The sequence below is a fragment of the Cryptotermes secundus genome, unplaced genomic scaffold (assembly GCF_002891405.2).
Source record: "Cryptotermes secundus unplaced genomic scaffold, Csec_1.0 scaffold928, whole genome shotgun sequence".
NCBI lineage: Eukaryota > Metazoa > Arthropoda > Insecta > Blattodea > Kalotermitidae > Cryptotermes > Cryptotermes secundus.
In genome coordinates this window covers 234988-254481 of record NW_019738362.1, presented here as the reverse complement: position 1 = coordinate 254481, position 19494 = coordinate 234988, and the positions used below count along the sequence as shown (strand labels likewise).

At 43.5% G+C, this 19494-nt stretch overlaps 1 protein-coding gene across 3 annotated transcripts; it reads left to right on the top strand.

Moving 5' to 3' along the window:
- The first annotated feature begins 998 nt into the window (after positions 1-998).
- LOC111870941 lies at positions 999-19494 on the top strand. 3 transcript variants are annotated; one of them, XM_023863600.2, is made up of 9 exons: positions 999-1617; positions 9786-10314; positions 11043-11311; positions 12613-12848; positions 14236-14526; positions 15349-15527; positions 15777-15970; positions 16270-16492; positions 19418-19494. In XM_023863600.2, the coding sequence occupies exons 1-9, from the start codon at positions 1521-1523 to the stop codon at positions 19467-19469; spliced, it is 2070 nt and encodes a 689-aa protein (XP_023719368.1). In that variant the 5' UTR covers positions 999-1520; the 3' UTR covers positions 19470-19494. The 3 variants fall into 3 exon arrangements, with proteins under 3 accessions (XP_023719368.1, XP_023719369.1, XP_023719367.1); XM_023863599.2 differs by lacking the exon at positions 19418-19494 and adding an exon at positions 17539-18021 and having other exon boundaries at positions 1000-1617; XM_023863601.2 differs by lacking the exon at positions 19418-19494 and having other exon boundaries at positions 15777-15991; positions 16270-16346.

The window sequence follows — 19494 nt, the reverse complement described above, 5'->3', positions numbered from 1 at the left end:
CTGTGGAACAAAGGCCTTGAAAAGCTGCCAGTCACTTTGCTACTAAAGTATTTCCCAGCGTTTTATGGACTCAGGAGGTTTATTACCATGTTCACAAGAGCCTGTTGCTGATCCTTATCCTGAGCCAGATGAATCCAGTCCATACCATCCCATCCTGTTTCTCTGAGATCCATTTTAATATCACCCACCTGCGCCTACGAGCCATGGTAGCGTAGTCAGTATAGCGACTGGCTATGGGCTGGACGACTGAGAGGTTGGAGTTTGAATCCCAGTAGGGTCAGATTTTTCTCCATGTCGTCCAGACCGGCTCTGGGACCCACCCAGCCTCCTATGCAATGGGTACCAGGAGCTCTTTCCCCGGAGGTAAAGCGGCAGGAGCGTGAAGCTGACCAGTGACCTTGAACTAGTACCGAGGTCAAGAAAACGTGGATCTATACATGCACTCCCCCATACGTCTTCATGGCGTAGTGCATAATTAGTTAAGCACAGGGACAACTTTACCTTTTTTTTTACCTACGCCTAGTCTTTCTCTGGCTTTCCCACCAAAACGCATTCGCCTTCTCGCCATTCCGTGCTCCATGGACTGCCTATTTCATTCTGATTAGTTTAGTGGGAGAACTCTTGTTAAAAACCATTTAAAGGAAACTCGAATTTTATGGCATGCAACTTGTGAACCCGGCTGATACCAATGGCAGAACAAGTTTTACGTTAGAAAAGTTCAAATTATGTTCATCTCTCGAAGAATGCTGTGATATGTAGTCCATGTTACCGAACGTTGTGAGTGACTTGATTCTGGAGGTCTCGAGCTCGACTCCAAACGTGGGGACTGGCCATACTGTCTGAGGTTTTCGCGGTTTTCCTCAGGCCCACCATGCGAATACTTGAATAATTCTGTAGCTGACATTCGGCCACGACCGCTTCTTTTCACGTTCCTTCTCACTCATTATTGACAAATCCAACGCCGTAAGCCTCTCTATTGACAGCGTCGTTAAATGAAGGTCATTTGGTATTTCAGAACAGACCCCCTGGCAGTGGGTGTCGTTGGACGGTTGGTTTAATGTTGCGTTTGTTGCGTGAATGATGGTTAAGCCAATCTGCATTTGCCTCAGCAATAGAGCAGGTGCGGTGGTGTGAATATCACAGAGTTCAGTGGAGCAGTGAACCGGAAATAAGCAGGCATGCAACAACAAACCGTTGTACTGCGTAGAAGGTACAGATCGAAGGTGGCCGTTGGCAGTGCGGGATCCTATAATTTGCTACTCTTGTGACGATGTAAACTGCGGAAGGAAGACCAACTTGAAACTGATTGCCTCCCAGCTCGTGTCTATTCCTTCTGTAACTATAAAAACAAACTTATCGATGGGGTTTAACGAGCTGCAGTGTTTCCCGTGCGCTTGTACACATACGGAATTTTGTCCGGTAATCGATTGGGAAGTGTTTGTGAATATTGCCGCTAGATGGACGACTTGACATCATGGTTACAGCAGTGAATTGTGTGACTGCACGCGGAACACAACAATATGGCTTCTACCACATCATTCGCGGCTGTTATAATAGGTCTTCTGACAACGTATTGCTATCGAGTCCCATCCGTCCTCGCCATTCCTGACAGGAAAGGTGAGTATTTCACACTGTTTTTTTTTTACAGCCGTTCCCCATCATGTGTTCCTTACTTTGACGCTTCGGCAGTATGGCGCGAAGCGGGTGTAACGAACAATCACATTTGGTTTTTACATGACCACAGTCGTACCTCTTCGCGAGAGAACGTATTTAGAAATGGACACATGAGGAAGAGGCGAAGTGAAGAGAAGGTGAGATGGCTTGGGAACAATTTGACGTTTTGCCCAGGCCTGCCAGACGAGTGCACGTGTCTGCCTTGTTTGGCAGCACATCCCAACAGCTATCCATAATCTGTTTCTCATTAGAGTAAGGGACGTGGTATTTGAGAAACGCTAGTGCATGTTTTTGTTTTTTAGGTATGTTTACAGTAAGATTTTCACCGTGGTATGTGTTCAGATTGTGGCATTCCAGGTTATGTCATCTTTAGTTTTGTCGGTGGATGGATACACGATTTCAACCCACAGGACCGTACCCTGAAGCAAATGACAGTTATCAGCCCTGGCAACACTCCGGGCCACATTGTAAGCTTAAGTAATGGACTGTGTTGTACTGAAACTGCGGAGAAGTGCAGCTTGTAGATTTGCAACAGACTGCAGCAGTATGAAGAGGCCACTTCAGTTTATGTTGCAGAATAATGTCAGGTCGGTCTGTTCATAAGTTAGTTGTCAGTGGTGGAGCAAACCTAGCGTGGACGTAATATTGCGCCGAAGGGCTGATCACACTGGCTAACTAAAGATACTAAGACATAATTTAAAGCAGTGCCATAGCTCAGGCGGTTAGTCACTGGCTTTCTATCTCGGTGGCCTGGGTTCGAGCCCGGGTCAGGTCATGTGGGATTTGTGGTGGACATAGCAGCACTGGGGCAGGTTTTCTCAGAGTACTTCGGTTTCCCCTGCCAATCTTCATTCCACCCATTGCCAGTAGTGGCCGCAGTACCAAGCGGACTCAGTCTCACCCCACTAAGAATAAAAAAAGTAAGACATAACTTTACGTGTTCATCTGTAGATGAACTCCACAGTTTCGAAATGAAACGTTGGGCCCTCTTCGTATTGTCGCCCTTCTTGGCTCTCAGCTGCTGACGCTTTGACTAATTGTGCAGAGGTTTTATTTCAGTTAATGCTTTATGTAGAGCATGTGTAGTAGAATTCCTTAAATGAGAGATCAGTCCCCGCAAGGCCTCTCTCCCTGCACAGGATATAGCGGGATTTGAACCCACGACACCAGTGTTCGAGTGTACGCCGCTGCGATCGGGTGTAAATATAAAACGAAGCCGTAATTACGAATTTTCCCTCCGTAAGTGAACCTACTTGTGTTAGGAAGGAAAAGTCGGTTTATGTGACGGAGGAATTTAACAGCAGGAATGGATACGATTTATGGCAGCAAATCTTGTTAAGAGTTCCAGTCGCAGGCCGGCACTATTTTGCGTGGCACAATCGTTATTTGTGCTGTTCGATCGCCTGCGTGCGTTCTGAGATGTGCTGTCACCGCCACGCGCAGCCATTCACCTTCCAATGCCCATTGACCAGCGCCATCTTGGTGATGTCGTTCCTTTGAATGCCCTGGTCTAAAACAAGGGCTGATTGATGTTCTGAAGTTCACCGCGAAATTAAGAACAAATTATATTCCGGGAAAACTTGCTACCATCGTGTTTTGTGTTCTATAGGGACCAACGTGGTTCAGATATGGCGGCTGGCTATGGGCTGGACACCCAAGTGGTCAGGGTTCGATTCCTGTCAGTGCAAGAGAGTTATCTCTGCTTCACAGCGACCAGACCGGGTCTGGGACCCACCCAGCCTCGTATGTAATGGGTACCGGGGAACGTTTCCCTGTGCGTAACGCGGCAAGAGCGTAAAGCTAATGATTAAACTGCATCTAGTGCCGAGACCAAGAATTGTGGACCCATACCTCCACTCCCCATATGCCTTCACGTCGTGGTGTTTAATTAAACTAAATTTACTTTTATTCAGTATATAAAGAACTTAAGATTCTCTCTTATGGAATATAATGCCGGGCAGTCCGGTAGAAGTTCGACGTCGTTTCGGGAGACGCACTGCCTCCATCTTCAGGGTCAAAGATATGCTAAGTTGTTTCTGCTCACGCCTTGTTGGTTTCTTGCTTAGTATAGCTTTGACCCTGATGATGACAGCACGTTCCTCTAAAACGTCAGCGAAATTCTGACATACTAGTCACTTCTGTGAGAACCTCAACTAAGGTCTATAAAACTACAGTTTTGTTTGTTGTATCGTGTGGTGTATTGTCCTGAGAGATTATAGTCAGAATAATCAAATATCAGAAACTTCAAGGTAAAATATCTACGGTCGTTTGGTGACTTACAGACGTAGCTGTAGCGGGAAAGCAAAAGTTATTTTCACCATACATTAAAAAAAGCCCAGCCTATGAAACCTCACCGCCATCTGTTAGCCTGAGTGTCTGGATAATGTGGGAGCCTCGACGTCTCACAACCCTATGGGCCTCCACGGCCTGTTACAGGGAGAGCTTTACATAAACATGAAATCGCCATTGTGATAGGATATGTTGATCTTGTGTTGGAGATAAGAAGAAAACTGTGTTATTCTTCAGTCCCTCCAGGCAAACACCAGAGTAGTATCTGTATCAGGCCACGAACTGTGTTATTCTTCAGTCCCTCCAGGCAAACACCAGAGTAGTATCTGTATCAGGCCACGAACTGTGTTATTCTTCAGTCCCTCTAGGCAAACACCAGAGTAGTATCTGTATCAGGCCACGAAGTGTGTTATTCTTCAGTCCCTGCAGGCAAACACCAGAGTAGTATCTGTATCAGGCCACGAACTGTGTTATTCTTCTGTCCCTCCAGGCAAACACCAGAGCAGTATCTGTATCAGGCCACGACCGCTCGCTTCCAAATAATTTCCAGATCATGAGGCATCCAAGTGTTCGATGCTATAGAGTCTAGTTGCTGACATCACCATGAAACAAGCCCCAAAAGGATGCAGACTCCATGAAACGAACACGTTACACACCAAGCCTTCGATTTCCCTGGAAGTTTCGCCTTGTTTTCCTTCGTAATGAGGGTCGTTACTTTGTAGCCTGAATACTTATAGGTGAGCTATACCTCCACTCCCCCGTACGCCTCCATGGTATGGTGCGTAATTAATTAAGCACAAGGTCAACTTCACATTTACGTTTTGTTGGTGTCGCCGCCAGATGGCGAGCCGGATAGTCGCTGTGCTTTCATTACGTTACCTAAAAACATTGGCCAGCCCAGAGCATGGCATAGTGCTACCGGTACCGATCACGTTGGCTGGCAACCCGCGGGTTGGGTAGTATACCTCACTGAGCCAGAACCAAGCGCGCAGACTGGCTTCTGCGCTAATTACGACATTAAACAGCGTCACGGACCAAACGAGAAGTTTTCTGCTCGGGATTTCCATAGCGTATGCAGTTCGTGGCTAACCGCCCCGTGTAACTCGTATGCCGGAAGCGAACCTACCAATTAATTGTGCGTACGAGTTACCCGGCCGTGACGTCACGGGTTGTCATGTGATCTGCTGAGGTGCGTTGATCTATTATTATTATTGGAGGCGGTGGGTTTCCCCATGCACCGCAACCAGTTTGATTTATTGTGCGTCCCCCTATGATCTTCTACCAGCCTCTATACCCTACCGGTACTGGTGCTTACCATCAGCCCCTACTCAGCCAGCGAGGTCGGCCTCTACTGGCTCAGAGGTATCTCAATGTTTCCCCCATCTACCAGAGGCGTTAGAGACTACTGTTGGGCGGGAAATGTCCTTAATTTAGCTCAGTGGCCTTCTTTGGAGACATTAGGTTCTTTTACGTGCCGTACAGCTACGACACGGGACCCACGCCTTAAAGTCCCTCCCGGAGGACTTGTTCCCTGAATTTTTCCGCCCTTAAAAATTCCACGACTTCCCCCGGGTTTGAACCCGCGTACCTTGAGTCATGAGGTGGGAACGTTACCCCTAGACTGCGGAGGCCGCTTGCGTTGATTTATGTTCCGACGGCACGAGAAAGAGTCGTGCTCCTAAGGGGTGAACTCTAGGGTTCTTCATTGAAGTACATAACCTGTCATGTGACGTCACGTAATCCGATGGAAGTTTGCCGATGTTTCGTAGGACCGTACTGCCTGTGTCTTCAGGGTTGAAAATACTCTAAGTAAGTAATGATTAATCAGAGCAGCCCTGCGCATTGCTTGCATAGCGTATTTTCGACCCTGAGTTTAGAGGAAATATATTCTTTCGAAACGTCGTTCATCAGCCGGACTTCATGCCGTCATATCCTACAGGTAGAAGACGGTACTCGTAATTTTGTTCAAGTCTGTATCGAAGACTTGCCATGAACTACAAAACAGACAATTTTACTCCACTTAGGACTGTTTCTTCTTCTTTTTTTTATTTCTAGTGGGGTAGGACCAAGTCCCTTGTACTGCGGCCACTTCTGGCCTATTGTACCAGCCCCAGATGATAGGTGAGGGTGATTGTGGAGCATTTGTGGAATGAAGATTGGCAGGGGAAACCGAAGTACTCGGAGAAAACCTGCCCCAGCGCCATTTTGTCCACCACAAATCCCACTTTACCAGACCCCGGGATCGAACCCGGACCGCCGCGGTGGGAAGCCAGCGACTAACCGCTTGAGCTATGGCGCGGCGACTTAGGACTGTTAGTTCAAAGTGAAATTTCAAAGTGAAAAGTGACTATCGTGAATGTACAATACGTAAGGTAGCCGGTTCGAATCTCGGCCAGGAAATAAGCCACGATGTTTCGTGTCCACACCAGCATTTCCCAGTCTTATTAACCTATGTAGCACAGTTTGTTAGTTACATAGTTCTGGGTGTGGAGGGGGTCAGGGTGGCTGGAGCAACGCTCCCTCCACATGAGACGGGATCCAGGAGTCTTGCACCGGAAATGTTTTAAAAAAGAGAGATAGCTGTCAAACAGTTTAAACTTTAAAAGGCACATGTCATTTAGGAAGGCAGATGAGTCGCTTGCTTGTCCGTTCAGAACAAAAAAAAAATTAACGGTTTCTTCAAACCTGCATTATTGCGTTCAAAATGAACGTAAGATTTCTGTGTCTTCTGAAGATGATGATGTATTGCCCTTTTATAATTTTTAATAAAGGTTGTATATTGATATTTTTATTCAGTTTCATCAGCACTACTTATATCATTAAATTTTCTATTTATTTATGTTTTAAGTCATTTTTTGTCCTTTAGGACTACCTTTTTGCTTCACTAATCCGGATTACCCCCCCCCATTTCTCCGGATTAGCGAGGGTTTACTATATATACACAATTACACCGGCAGATCGAGCGGGTGGCGTATGGATTTAGTGTCACGTTACTGCGTACTTCTGTGCGACATGCGAAAGGGAAGTCCGTGCGGTCCGTGCGCTGTGACCGAGATTGCGTTCCGAACGGGCGGAGTGAGCACGAGAGAGCAGTGACCGGACAGCAGCTGCAGGTCTTACAAAATGGGGAGAACACGTAGCCTAGTGGGGCCTGCCAGTTCGCTCTGCAAGAGTAGGCCTGTGTGGCTTGTTTAACGATGCTGTATTAGTGTTGTGTGGCAAGTGAATAATGAACCGGGACGGTTATGAACCAAGCGGTCATTACATCATTACAAGTACTGTCCCGGCATTTTCCCAGATAGACTGAGGAAAACCATGGAAAATCTCAGCCACGATAGTCGCAATCTGGGCCGATGCCTGAACCTGGGGTGTCCTCAGTAATGAAGCAGGAATTACTGTCGACTTGCCCATGACGTTCCCAGGAACGCAGTTCTTGTTCGTTCTCGTTCTGTGTGGTTTCTTTTACGGCGCTTCCACAGCGTCGAAAGGCAGGATGATGTTGGAGAGGATTTGGAAGGAGGAAGTCGTCCCTGCTAGGAAAGACAGGGTCTCTCCCGACCGAAATTCGGCCTACAGATGCGTTGCGTAATGCAGGACGCCTTACATATGTGGGCATCGTACGAGGGTTGGAACTTTAATAGTGGCAGCACTGCTGTAGAAACGCCATGCAACGGAACCAAATAATGTCGCTTATACCACACGTTAGTTACATACCTACCTTACCTCAGAGCGAATGGACTCTCCCTTCCCACATCACGCGCATGCGCAGTGACCAGAAGAACAGAGACTCATGTTACCTGGCGGTCTAATGTAGTGTTGTCACGATGTTATCGAAACAGGAACAACGGAGTTGGATAAAGATTGAATATTCCAGAGGCCGTACAGCACGACAGTGTCATCAAGGTCTTCAAGAGGCTTGCGGGGAATCTGCATTGCCTTACAGAACAGTGGCAAGGTGGAACCACCACGAAAATCAAAAGTTCGTCAGAACCCCAGCAGTGTGAGAGTTATGGTGATTCTCGTGTACGACTGTGATGGTGTTACCCTAACGCATACCGTTCCCCGACAGCAGACCGTCAATGCGCAGTATTACTGTTCATTTTTGGAACACAGCCTGCGACCAGCTTTGAGAAAGAAGCGGCGACACTTTCTGCAGAACCCACCCATCATTTTGCAGGACAATGCTCGGCCGCATGCAGCGCAAGCTGTGGCTGATTTGTTCGGTCTATGGGGCTGGGAAGTGCTGTACCATACTCCCCGGACTTAAGCCCTTGTGACTTCGACTTGATTCCCAAGATGAAGGAACCGCTTCGTGGCATTCGCTTCAGAACTGTTCCAGAGGTTCTTCAGGCAGGAGACCTCTCCATTCGAACTATCAACACAACAGGCGCTGCTAAAGGTATCCTACGACTTCCACATCGCTGGCAACGGGCTGTACACAATGCTGGTTACTGCGTTGAGGGACAGTAAAACTTCGAAACATGCATCTATTTTGTATCAGTTGTAAATAAATAGTTGCCACTATTAAAGTTCCAAACCTCGTATTTGGGGGCTCAGCTCCCCAGATCTCGGTTTGCTGTCCAGTGTTCATTAGACTCCTAATTGGAAATCTGTTATTTCGTAAGGATCCTCGAGAGCTCAGTAGGTATAGTAACTAGGCTACTGGCTGGATGAGCGGACTTCGATCCCCGGAAATGGCAGTGATTTCACCATCAAGTCCAGACCGACTCTGATCGGTATCGGAAGTATTTGTCCAGAACAAATCGACCCGAGCATGAAGCTGATTCATCCCCACTAGTGCCATGGCTAAGATTGTGTGCAACTCTACCGCTAGTCCCCATATACTCGTATCTTCATGCCATGGTGTTTGCTTACGTACAGGGACAGCTTTGCCTATTGTTTTATAAAGGGGGTAATTAATTTTTAAAAATGGCTTTAATTTGGATTAAGTTAGACTCGGCATTCTTGCAGTGGAAGGGAGGGGTTCGAGCTAAGTACCAAGATATGAGTTCTAATCAACATCAGCTCTAATACAGACATATGATAAAGATCTGCTTAGTCAGTTAAGCACTGTGCGATGAAGACATGTGGGGGAGTGGAGGTGTATCTCCGTCATTCTTGACATCAGCACTAGATGGAGGTGAGTTGTCAGCTTCACTCCAGGCCACTTTACCCCCAGGGAAATGGCTCCCAGTACCCATTGGACAGGAGTCTGGGTGGGCCCCAAAGCTGGTCTGGACTCTGTGGAGCAGGTAAAAATCTTGTATCCTTGTGGTAATCGAACTCCGGACGTCCAGCCTATAGCCCATCGCTATACCGACTGAGATATCTCGATTCCCAAAGAGACATATACATATAAATAAAATGCTTATTTTTAACATCCAAATGGAAAATATTTTCCTGTATAACAAGCCAACCAAACTGAATACATTTTTAATACACAAACTTCAATATGCTCTACTCAAGTTACATGTGTTTCATTAAAATCCATAGAATCATCCACTTCAGTAGTCAGTCTTTCATCATGCAGTGTTTAGACACTGTTTCCACACTGAAGCATGTAATGCAATATTTTGCAGACTATAAGTGCTATCTCTGTTACATTTGTTTGCATTCTGAATTTCACTTCATTTACCAAGGCTTTCAGAAAATTACAGGGCCTTTGAGGTAGTGATTCGACTTTGTGTTGAAATATTGCTGTCAAATCCATCACCATATCAAGAGTTTTGTGCTAGTGAGACTATGGTTGAGGCTGAACCCTCAGAGCCGTTGTAAAGTTACAACATTTGCACTTGTAATGATTCTGTGCATCTCACCCTCAGATATTTATGTGGAGGACGAGTGGCCTCTGAGACGCTCCTACCGTGTTGAGGACTTCCTGTGGTCAGGATCTGGAGATGGTCAACAGGACAGAAGCTCTGGAAATGGAGAAGATCCAGGAGGGGGTCGTTCTACTTGGCGAACCACGACCATTGTCCATACTACTACTATCCTTACAACAGTGTACCCAACCCCCATTTACACAACAACACTTGTACAAGAATACCCCCCTCAGACTCCATCACCATGTTCTGCAGGGAAGTGTACCCCAGAGGTTAGTCCACCTTGGTCACAAGAATCCCACAGCATGCCATCCGGTTCAATTCAGCCCACACCAACAATCATTCTGCCATCCACAACAGTGTGGCCCACGTTCATACCAACTGGAGCAGACAGAAATGTCAGCATTATCACCCCAGACCAACGTTTCTGGCTGTTAACTGTGCTCAGAGTGAATGCTTCTCTTCCAGCGCCTTCTACTGCCATGCTGGAAACCAGACTGGCCCAGCTGTACAAGGTTGCATTCAGGAGGTTAGCTCAAAAGAATGTCTCTTTGCTGTGGCTACATTTTTCACAGTTACAGTTAAATCTTAGTTATTTTTCAAGATATTTGCCAGTTAAATATATTTAGTAATTAATGCAGGAATTATCAAAAATGTATTTTAATTTGGATATTTTCAGATGGTTGTGATTACTAAAAAGTAAACAGGTTTTTAACCATGTAAGTTTTGAGGTTTTCATGGCAATGACTATAAAGAAAGTTGTCTTCTGGGTTTTGGCGCCGTGTATTATTCGTTTTGGCCGACGTTACGCTACTGCTCTCTGCATTCACAAGCCATTCACCTGCTCTGAAGATGGAGGCGATATGTTCCTCCGAAACGTCGGCCAAAACGAATAATACATGGTGCCAAAACCCAGAAGACGACTTTCTTCAGGTTTTTAACCATTTATTGAATTATTACATTGCTGTTATATTTGATATCATTGTAGAGTTCTTTAGGCATCACACTGTGTCAAAGTGGTAAAAGTGACTAGAATTTTAGACAGAATATCTGCTTCCTTCTTCACAGTCAATGTGCCATGTACATTTTAACAAACTGTCACAAATTGTGATTAGTGGGAAAATTTCTGTAATTTGTATGATGACACAAGACTTGAATAAATATGGAACGATGTGGAAACCTCAAGCCTCAGGTTCTGTATTTAAGAATTTGTCTCTGTGCAACGGAAGACATGTAGAGCTGTGGATGATGTTTCAGGCAGCAGGAACATCACTTCGGGATTAACGGTGTTACAGCTCCAGCAGAGTTGAAGTCACGTCAGGCACGAGATCACCGGGCTCCTGATCACGTTGCTGTGCATGTGCACAACAAGACATCCAAACCTGCAGATGAGCTTGCATTACTGTATACAGTGCACGTTGCAGGACAACCTGTGCTAGCTCTTGCCGCTGCCGAAGACATGAAGCTCGTGTCCAGTGAAGAGGTTACTGCTGAACTTGGCTATCCCGTCATCACCAAGGCAGAGCGTGAGTACATGCTGAGAATTATGTGGTTTTGAGGGATGGTACAGCCATCATTTTATTGACATATTCACATTTAATTAAAAGTTTGTTTGTATTAGTGAGACTGACACTTGTAGTGGAGAGTCTGTTGGGGAAAGCTAGCGGTGAAGGAGAATATGGATGCATTAGCCAGTTTATTAGAGGGAGCTTGGTATCCTAGATTGATATCTTCTTTCAAGAAATGATCAGTTTTTCAGTAGAGGCAAATCATGATTACCGCCTTCCAGGTCAAGGCCCCAGTTATCAGTCTCCCTATATTCACACTGTTCTGTGACACTAGCCTTACTCTTCTGCCTTGAAGATGGATGCAGCAGATTCCTCCGAAACATTGGTACCTACCTATAAAACTATGTGGCATCACATGCCAGAAGACAGTAACCTTTGAATAAAGCTTGTTTCTATACCTTGTGGAGCATTTCCTTTGTACCTAGACTAATTTGAATTATGTGCAAAGTACATGTATGTTTCCCCCTCCCCATCATTTGAATGTCTAGTTCAATTAAGGACAACAGGATGTTGAAGATGGCAGATCCCACCCAGTGACAATACCTGGGTGTGTCACCATACACTAACCAAATGGTTGGCCTGACACGGAGAAAAAGGAAGCACAGTTATCAGTGACCATTAGTTCCTCTCTTCAGAAGCAATTGTGGCATCATATTGAGTGTGTCATAGTCACAAGTCCATCAGTGTTAGCCTTGTCTTTTGTTCAATACTCACATTAATGTAAGTAGAAATAAAAGTAGTATAATTGGCAATGCAATATTCACATAGTTCTTAAATATGGAACTTACTGAATCAAGCTGTAACTTTCTCAGTATGAAATTTATGTATAGAGAGTATCACATTTAAATCAGAGTTTTAACTGGAGAACTTGGCAGCAACATCTGTGATCATCAGATCATTCTAGTGGGAAACTATTTATTTTTATTTAAAAATTCCTTACTGGTACTTTTTATGTTTTTCTTGTGAGTTGTTTAACAATGATTTTAGTATTGAGACTATGTATTGATGGATGATAGGGTGATAGATGAATTGGGAAGGTCTTGAAAGGAAATGCTCCTGGCAGCTTCCTGGACAGACTGAGGAAGACCATGAAAATTCTGAGTCAGTGTCCCGGCCAAAGTTTTTTAAAAAAATTATGACAGGAAGTACTGCTATTTAAGGGTATGTGGAAAGTGATCACTGTACCTGCAGTGTGACACTAGCTTGCAGCTTGGCCCATCTTTGTTCATACCATTTCTGATAGTCATGTCAACTTGCAGCTTACCTGAAGGGTCCATTGCCGTTGGACAGAGGCTGGAGGCAAGGTCGTGCCAGGGACACGTGGCTGCTGGTTGGGGCAGGCCTTGCAGCCGTCTCTCTATTGCTGCTTCTCATAGCCCTGTTTGGCCTCAGTCTGAGTAAAAGGAAACGCAACAAGAGGCGTGTCCTGGCGGGCCATATTCAGCAGAAGGGCGGGACAGCTAACCTTGGATATGAGGATGAAGTTGATATAGAGGTACTGTAGCGGCCTCCATAGTCTAGAGGTAACGTTCCCACCTCATGACTCGTACGTGGGTTCAAATACCTGGCGGAGGTCGTCAAATTTTTAAGGGTGGAAAAATTCAGGGAACAAGTCCTCCGGGAGGGACTTTAAGCTGTGGGTCCCGTGTTGTAGCTTTACGGCACGTAAAAGAACCTCATACCTCCAAAGGAGGTCACTGAGCAAAATTGCGGACGTTTGCCGCCCAACAGCAGTCACTAATACCTCCGGTAGATGGGGGAAGCATTATAGATACTTCTCAGCCAGTAGAGCCGGTCTCGCTGTCTGGGCGGGACTGATGGTAAGCACCAATACCGGTAGGATATAGAGACTGGTAGAAATCATAGAGGGAAGCACAATGGACCACTACAGGTCTAAGTGCATGGGGAAACCCACCCTCTCTAATAACTAACTAACTAACTAACTAGAGGTACTGTGGTTTGATTAGCAAGGGGCTCTGGCCAAACATTCTCATATCTTATTATAAAGAATTAAAAATGTAAGTGTACTTGATGTCTGAATTTAAACTATTTTGTGATGTACTGATTGAATAAACTACTTAACGTTGGGTGTGGGATGCCATCTGGCTTTTAGAAGTTGTCACAGCAAGGTGAGCAGTTGACACCAGCTGGTAAAACAGACAAGAGAGTTCAGAAAAATTTTGAATGCTATTTGATTCGTAATAAATAATGGAGGCTCTATGGTAACTGTGAAATTGAGACTGTTCTGTGAGAGAAACCAAGAAAGAAACAATTTTACAGAATAGAAATTAAATATATAATAGTAAGGTGTATTTCACCTAAGAATTTAAATTATATAGTTTCAGATAAGTGCAGTAAGCTCCCTGTTATCTGGAATCCAAGCATCTGAATTCTCATCTAACCAGCAAAAATTTAAAAGAAGAATTATGATTTTTTGAACTATTAAATAAAGACTACTTTAATTTCTGCCCCTTTTACAGCATATATATCTGAAATCTTTCACTCATCCATTTGCTGTGTCACCTAGAAAAACTTCCACACAAGAGCTAAAGCAAAAACCTTGATTGATTGATTGATTGATTGATTGATTTAACATCCATAACTGTTACATTATGTACAATTGGACAAGTCAGTTTTTAAAAAAATATATGAGATTAAACATCACATCAAATGACCAATAATATAAAAAACCATAGAAAAATAACATAATAAGTTCTTTAAACCTTCTGGTTTGATTTCTGTAAGAGGGTTTCTGGTGCAACTGGCAGATTCATATAACTGGTACACTCCAGGGGAGTTTGCTGTATAAAGAACATTTCTACAATCATGAGTAACAGAATGATCATTTCCTGCAGCTTCAAACATGTTCATTATTATTACAGGATCAAGGTAAGACAGGAACTTCCGGTTTCTTGCCTGTACCTTCATCAACTGCTGTCACTTTCAGAGATGACATTATAGCAAGTCAGAAGCGCAAGGGTTCAAGTACAAGTAACAGCAGTGAAGAGTCCTCAGGAACATCGCTAGTGAGACGAAGACCAGGAAACGGGAAAAAAAGTACAAAAATCCATGAGCCCAGCAAAAGGCAAGGTGGAAGTAGCACAGAGCAGGAAGTGGGCACAGACCTAGAGAATTCTCAGCCACGGATGTCAACTAGGTCAACAAAGGCAATGGTGAGCAACACATCATTGTGGCTACAAGTGTATGTAGACACTTGCCCTGTGGTCCATCAGCCAGTACACAACTGTCCGCTACATGTCCTTGTCATAGAATGCATCTCCTTCTAAATTTCATCTGCCTTTTCTAAAGTTCCTGACACATTGAAACTACCAATGATATGAATAACATCTTAACACATTTATATAAGAAATGCTCTGCCCTATGGCATTCATGATAGGTGAGCATTTTTTATTATTGAAGCACTATGCTGCAAGCCAGGTCTGGGGTTCGAGTCCTAATGAGGTTAATTTTTTTCAGTTTACCTAATCCTTCCAGCTGCACTGTGGCCCTGGGGTCGACTCAGTCTCTAACATAAANTAACCTTATCACCATCTGTGAGCTGATTGTCTAGAGAAAATATGAGATCCTGAACGTCTGACAACCATATGGGCCTCCACAGCCTGTTACAGGGATAGCTTTACCTTTTTTACTTGTAATTTTTGACGTTATTTGATATATTTCCCTGTTCTTTCAATTTTTATGTAGCTTTTAATAAATTGGAGGGGTGAGGTAGATCCACTCCCACAATTCCATGGTTTTCACTGTAATCGTAAGACACATTTGTGATGAGAACAAGCAACATTTTGTTAACCATTCAACACATAATGCTGTGACTTTAGACTACCCTCTGTTAGTTTTTGTCAGAACTACCTGCAAAAGACAAATGAAGCTCCACAGTGTGTGCATGTAATGATCAGAAGAATACAGTAGAAATGTGAAATACTGGAGTGATGCTAGTGCGCAGTCAGTGTAATGGATCCGGTTATCAATTGCAGCATCCTTCACATGCACCTACGCTGAGTAAGGAGCATGATGTAAGACATCGGGAGCCAGAGGATGTGGACAGTAATGATGAACTGCATCCCAGGAACTCGCCTCCAGTCAGACCCAAGGCTGGGACAGCCATCAGTCCAAACTCATTCCTCTCAATGCCTTCAATCAAAGCATTTCCAAGGTAGAACATGTGTCATAATTAGGTTTTTCATATTTACTGAAATTCAGTGTATGTCTGTGGAGATTGCTTGCTCTGCCTTGACTCTATATGTAAATATTTTACTGCTGATTAAGATATGGTGGTGTCTGTGTTTAACTACTGTTCTTGGCTAGTATTTTATTTATTTGGAAACCTGAGATGAAGGAACACTCAATCTGAACCTGGTATCAGTCCTCCACCTCATGTACAGGAACCTTGAATTTCTTGCAGAGGTGCCAACATACCAGAACCTCTGGCAAGAGTTCTGGAACCTGTGAGTGTGAGACATCTCGACTCTGAGGGAGGTGGCATAATTGTGGAGCCGGTGCGACGGCTTGCAAGACATGGCAGCATGGAAGGAGAAGATCCTGGAGTGATTGGGCCCCTGGTGTGGGATGTACATTGTCACAGGGTCCATCATCAAGGTTCAGAATTATGATGTGCCAGTATGTCTTGTATAAAATTCAGTAGTCAGCACTGTGATGGAAACCAAATAGTGTCACTGTCAACTCCAGAGCTGCCATTTAGTTCTAGTTCAGTCAAATTCTAATTTTCCTGCATGAACCATGTATTTGAAATACATCACTGAACTGTATAATTATGAATTTTGTATTATGCACAAATTTCTTTAAAAAATGGAATTTCTCTGTAAAGAAAGCGGGCATCATTAACTGTTCATGGTAGTTTTTGTTATTTTGTATGTGATGTACACACTTTGGTTCAGGTATTTTGGGTGAGAGTGTAGACAATCTGGTTGCGGAAGCAACGCAGGATGATATGTCTCGACCAGACACTTCAGGCAGCAGTGTTGGGCGTATGAGGCGACGCTTCCACGAATTATTGGATGATGCATTCAGCTTGTTTGGAAGTCGAAGTGAGAGTCCTGGGGCAGAAGAAGATAGCTGTAGTCCCCCAACTCTGCACAGAGTCCATTCTGCAATTGTCAGGTGTGTATATATGTTCTGCAATGTTGCACTTTCATAGTACAGTCTGTAACAAGTAACCGTGGTGTTTAGTTAGTTAGTTAGTTATTGGAGAGGGTGGGTTTCCCCATGCACTGGGACCAGTATTGGTCCATTGTGCTTCCCTCTATGATATTCTACCAGTCTCTATACCCTACCGATATTGGTGCGTACCATCAGTCCTGACCGAGCCAGCGAGTTCGGCCTCTGCTGGCTTGGCGGTATCTATAATGCTTCCCCCATCTATCAGAGGCGTTAGAGACTACTGTGGTGTTAAAGTGGAGGCAAACATACACGTATTGGGACTTCTCTCTGTGGTTGTGTCCAGTAGAGGTTTAAGACCAAACGAAAATTCTAACCTTTGGGCACTGGGGGCTCCTTCCTCTTTTAATGACTTTAAGAACATATGTTTTGTTAACTAGAAATTAGATTTATATATAGTGGAGAAGTGTTTACACACACAAACACACAAGTTAATAGTAATGATTTGGATATTTTAATGTATTACTTTCTGTGCAGTGGTATATTTCACAGAATATTGTGAAACTTGATGAATATAAGCCAAGTATAATTATTTCTGGTAATTAGCTAAGTCATTGTTTCTGATGGTAGTGGGTTAAAGTAAGCCTGACAATTAATTTGGATCCTCAAGACAGTTTACAGTCTGAATATATACATTACATATAAACAGTTGTGTTCGTGGTATAAATTTCTGACTTTAATTTGCAAACAATTTGGATATTTTGAAGTTTCTGCTGACCAAGTGGCAACATGTTGTATAGCACCCAAGAATATGCTACAATATTTTCTGTTCATACGTCATGCATGAACCTAAATCACAGGAACAGACACATCCACTGGTATTTCAGAATTTCATATTACTGCTGTGTCTACATGTCTGTTGTTGGTGGGTCCATGAACATGTTAATGCTACCTTATATTTGTACTTTACATTTCCTTGCTGAAGTCCCGGTAAGAGAAGATGAAATTATTTGCATAGATTTACATCTGAGTTGCCCATATCTCTGCAGACCAGTAGGTGAGCCTTTGTTGGGTCCTTCGGAATCTGTTCCTCGGCCACGAACATCAGACCCACGACGTCCAGCCACTGCATCGGCAGGCGTAGCGAGACCCCGCGGTGCCTGGGGAACCTGCAATCCTTCTCCACATTCAGGAATATCTGGAACGCTGCCCAGACCGCTCAGTGCTGGCCCATTTCATCGCCCACAACTGCCTGGTCCTCTTGAAATAACTATTGACAGAACACTCGTACTTTCTGACGGCCAGCTTCCCCCAACAGATCCAGCAATACCACTTATAGCGGCTATAAAGGAAGAGCTTAGAAAGTTTCAAGGAACAAATATACATCCTGCAATCTCTTTGCCAGGGAGCACATCTCAGAAGCCTTAGGTTTATTGCAGTTCTAGGAGAGCTTCGAGCAGTAACTGCCTTCTGATCTGGGATCTTAACAAGTGTAAGCTTTTCATTATCATAAAATGGTTTTAATAAAACCTACAAGGNAATTTTATATGAATATTATGCTGCAGGAGGGTAGCCAGACCTAGCGGGTTCTAATTCCCTGTTATTGATGATGATGATGATGTAGCTGATACACAAACTTGTGAGGTGGGACTGACTAACCTCAGTACAACTTACATTTGGTAGCATACCTTCAAAGGTATGCAGATTTTGTTAATCTGGTTTACGTAGCAGGGATGTGTGCTGAGGAAATAGATCACCAGATCATACAGTTAGTAATTTGTAATTTCTTATGATCATGTATGCAGAATAAAGCATTTAGACAAAAGTTAGTTTCAGAGTTCTCCTCCAAATATGTCTTTTCAGTTTCAATAGGTAATTAACTGCAACTCCTGAATTTTATAAAAAGGAATCATTGCTATACCAGCAGTTAGTCATCAGACTCTGTTTCAGTGCCAGTCACGTAGGCAAAAAATTAATAATAATTTGTTAATGTTCAGCCGTAACACATGTATTAATATTAATACAGAGTGCCATCAGCATACATATATTATATGTAATGTGACAGTTTTTTATTGGCAGCTTGGAATGTGATATTCAGTCTTATATACAACATTCTATCAGAGCCACTAATATTATAACTTTCAAAATTAATTTACCAATAGCAGATGTGTTCGTTATCATTGTAGATGGAAAATAACATTTTATACTTTTCTGGGAATGTTAGAATTGAACATGTGGTTGAGTTTTAGAACTGCATTCTTCTAGGTATAATCTACAGTATGTAACTAGTGAATTGCTACTTAATATCATTATAACGTTTTTTGATATACAAATTTTAGAAATATATGTAGTTAATTTGCTAGGATAAATGTACTCATTAAAAGATTGTGCCTAGCAAAGGTAAAACCAAGTATCTTAACTTATAACAATCTGTCTTCAAATCAGATAATCTCAGAGATTTCTTTGTTAAGAAGTTTCAAAATAATACATAAACAATTCAATGTTGAAAACTGTGTTACTGAAATATATAGAATTTTGCTCAGGGCTGTACAATGTGGTGTCTTGTGAAGCACATTCATCAACTGACCAAATATGTGAGCCTGATTTCATCTGTTCTTAATTTCAAACAGTGCATTGAGTTGTGTTACCTGAATGTGACTTCAGAGTGCTCTGCTTAACGTGTGGTAACTTCTTGCTCCTACTAATTTCAAGGTTATGCTACTGGCATTAATCTGTAAAAGTGAGTCAGTCAACAGGTTGAAGATGCACACTGCAACTGTATATATGTATGTACTGCTGTAAATTAATTTGAATAAATTTTACTTTACATTTAAACCCATCCCAGACACAGCCTTCATATTCCCAGACTGACATTTGATGGTGTGTATGAATGTTGTCATGTTGCACAGAGGGGAAACTTCTTTGCAGGACCATGTTCGATGCCTCTAGATTCAGGAGCACTGAGTCACTGGATGCCTGACTTCACGTTTCTTGAGGACTGGATG

What these genes read in the sequence shown, in the direction of transcription:
- LOC111870941 (XM_023863599.2), top strand. Translation starts at nt 1,521, where the DNA reads ATGGCTTCTACCACATCATTCGCGGCTGTTATAATAGGTCTTCTGACA. An exon ending in TACAAGGTTGCATTCAGGAG is followed by an intron (nt 10,315 to 11,042) that starts GTTAGCTCAAAA and finishes ATGATGTTTCAG; the next exon opens with GCAGCAGGAACATCACTTCG. An exon ending in TCACAGGGTCCATCATCAAG is followed by an intron (nt 15,971 to 16,269) that starts GTTCAGAATTAT and finishes ACTTTGGTTCAG; the next exon opens with GTATTTTGGGTGAGAGTGTA.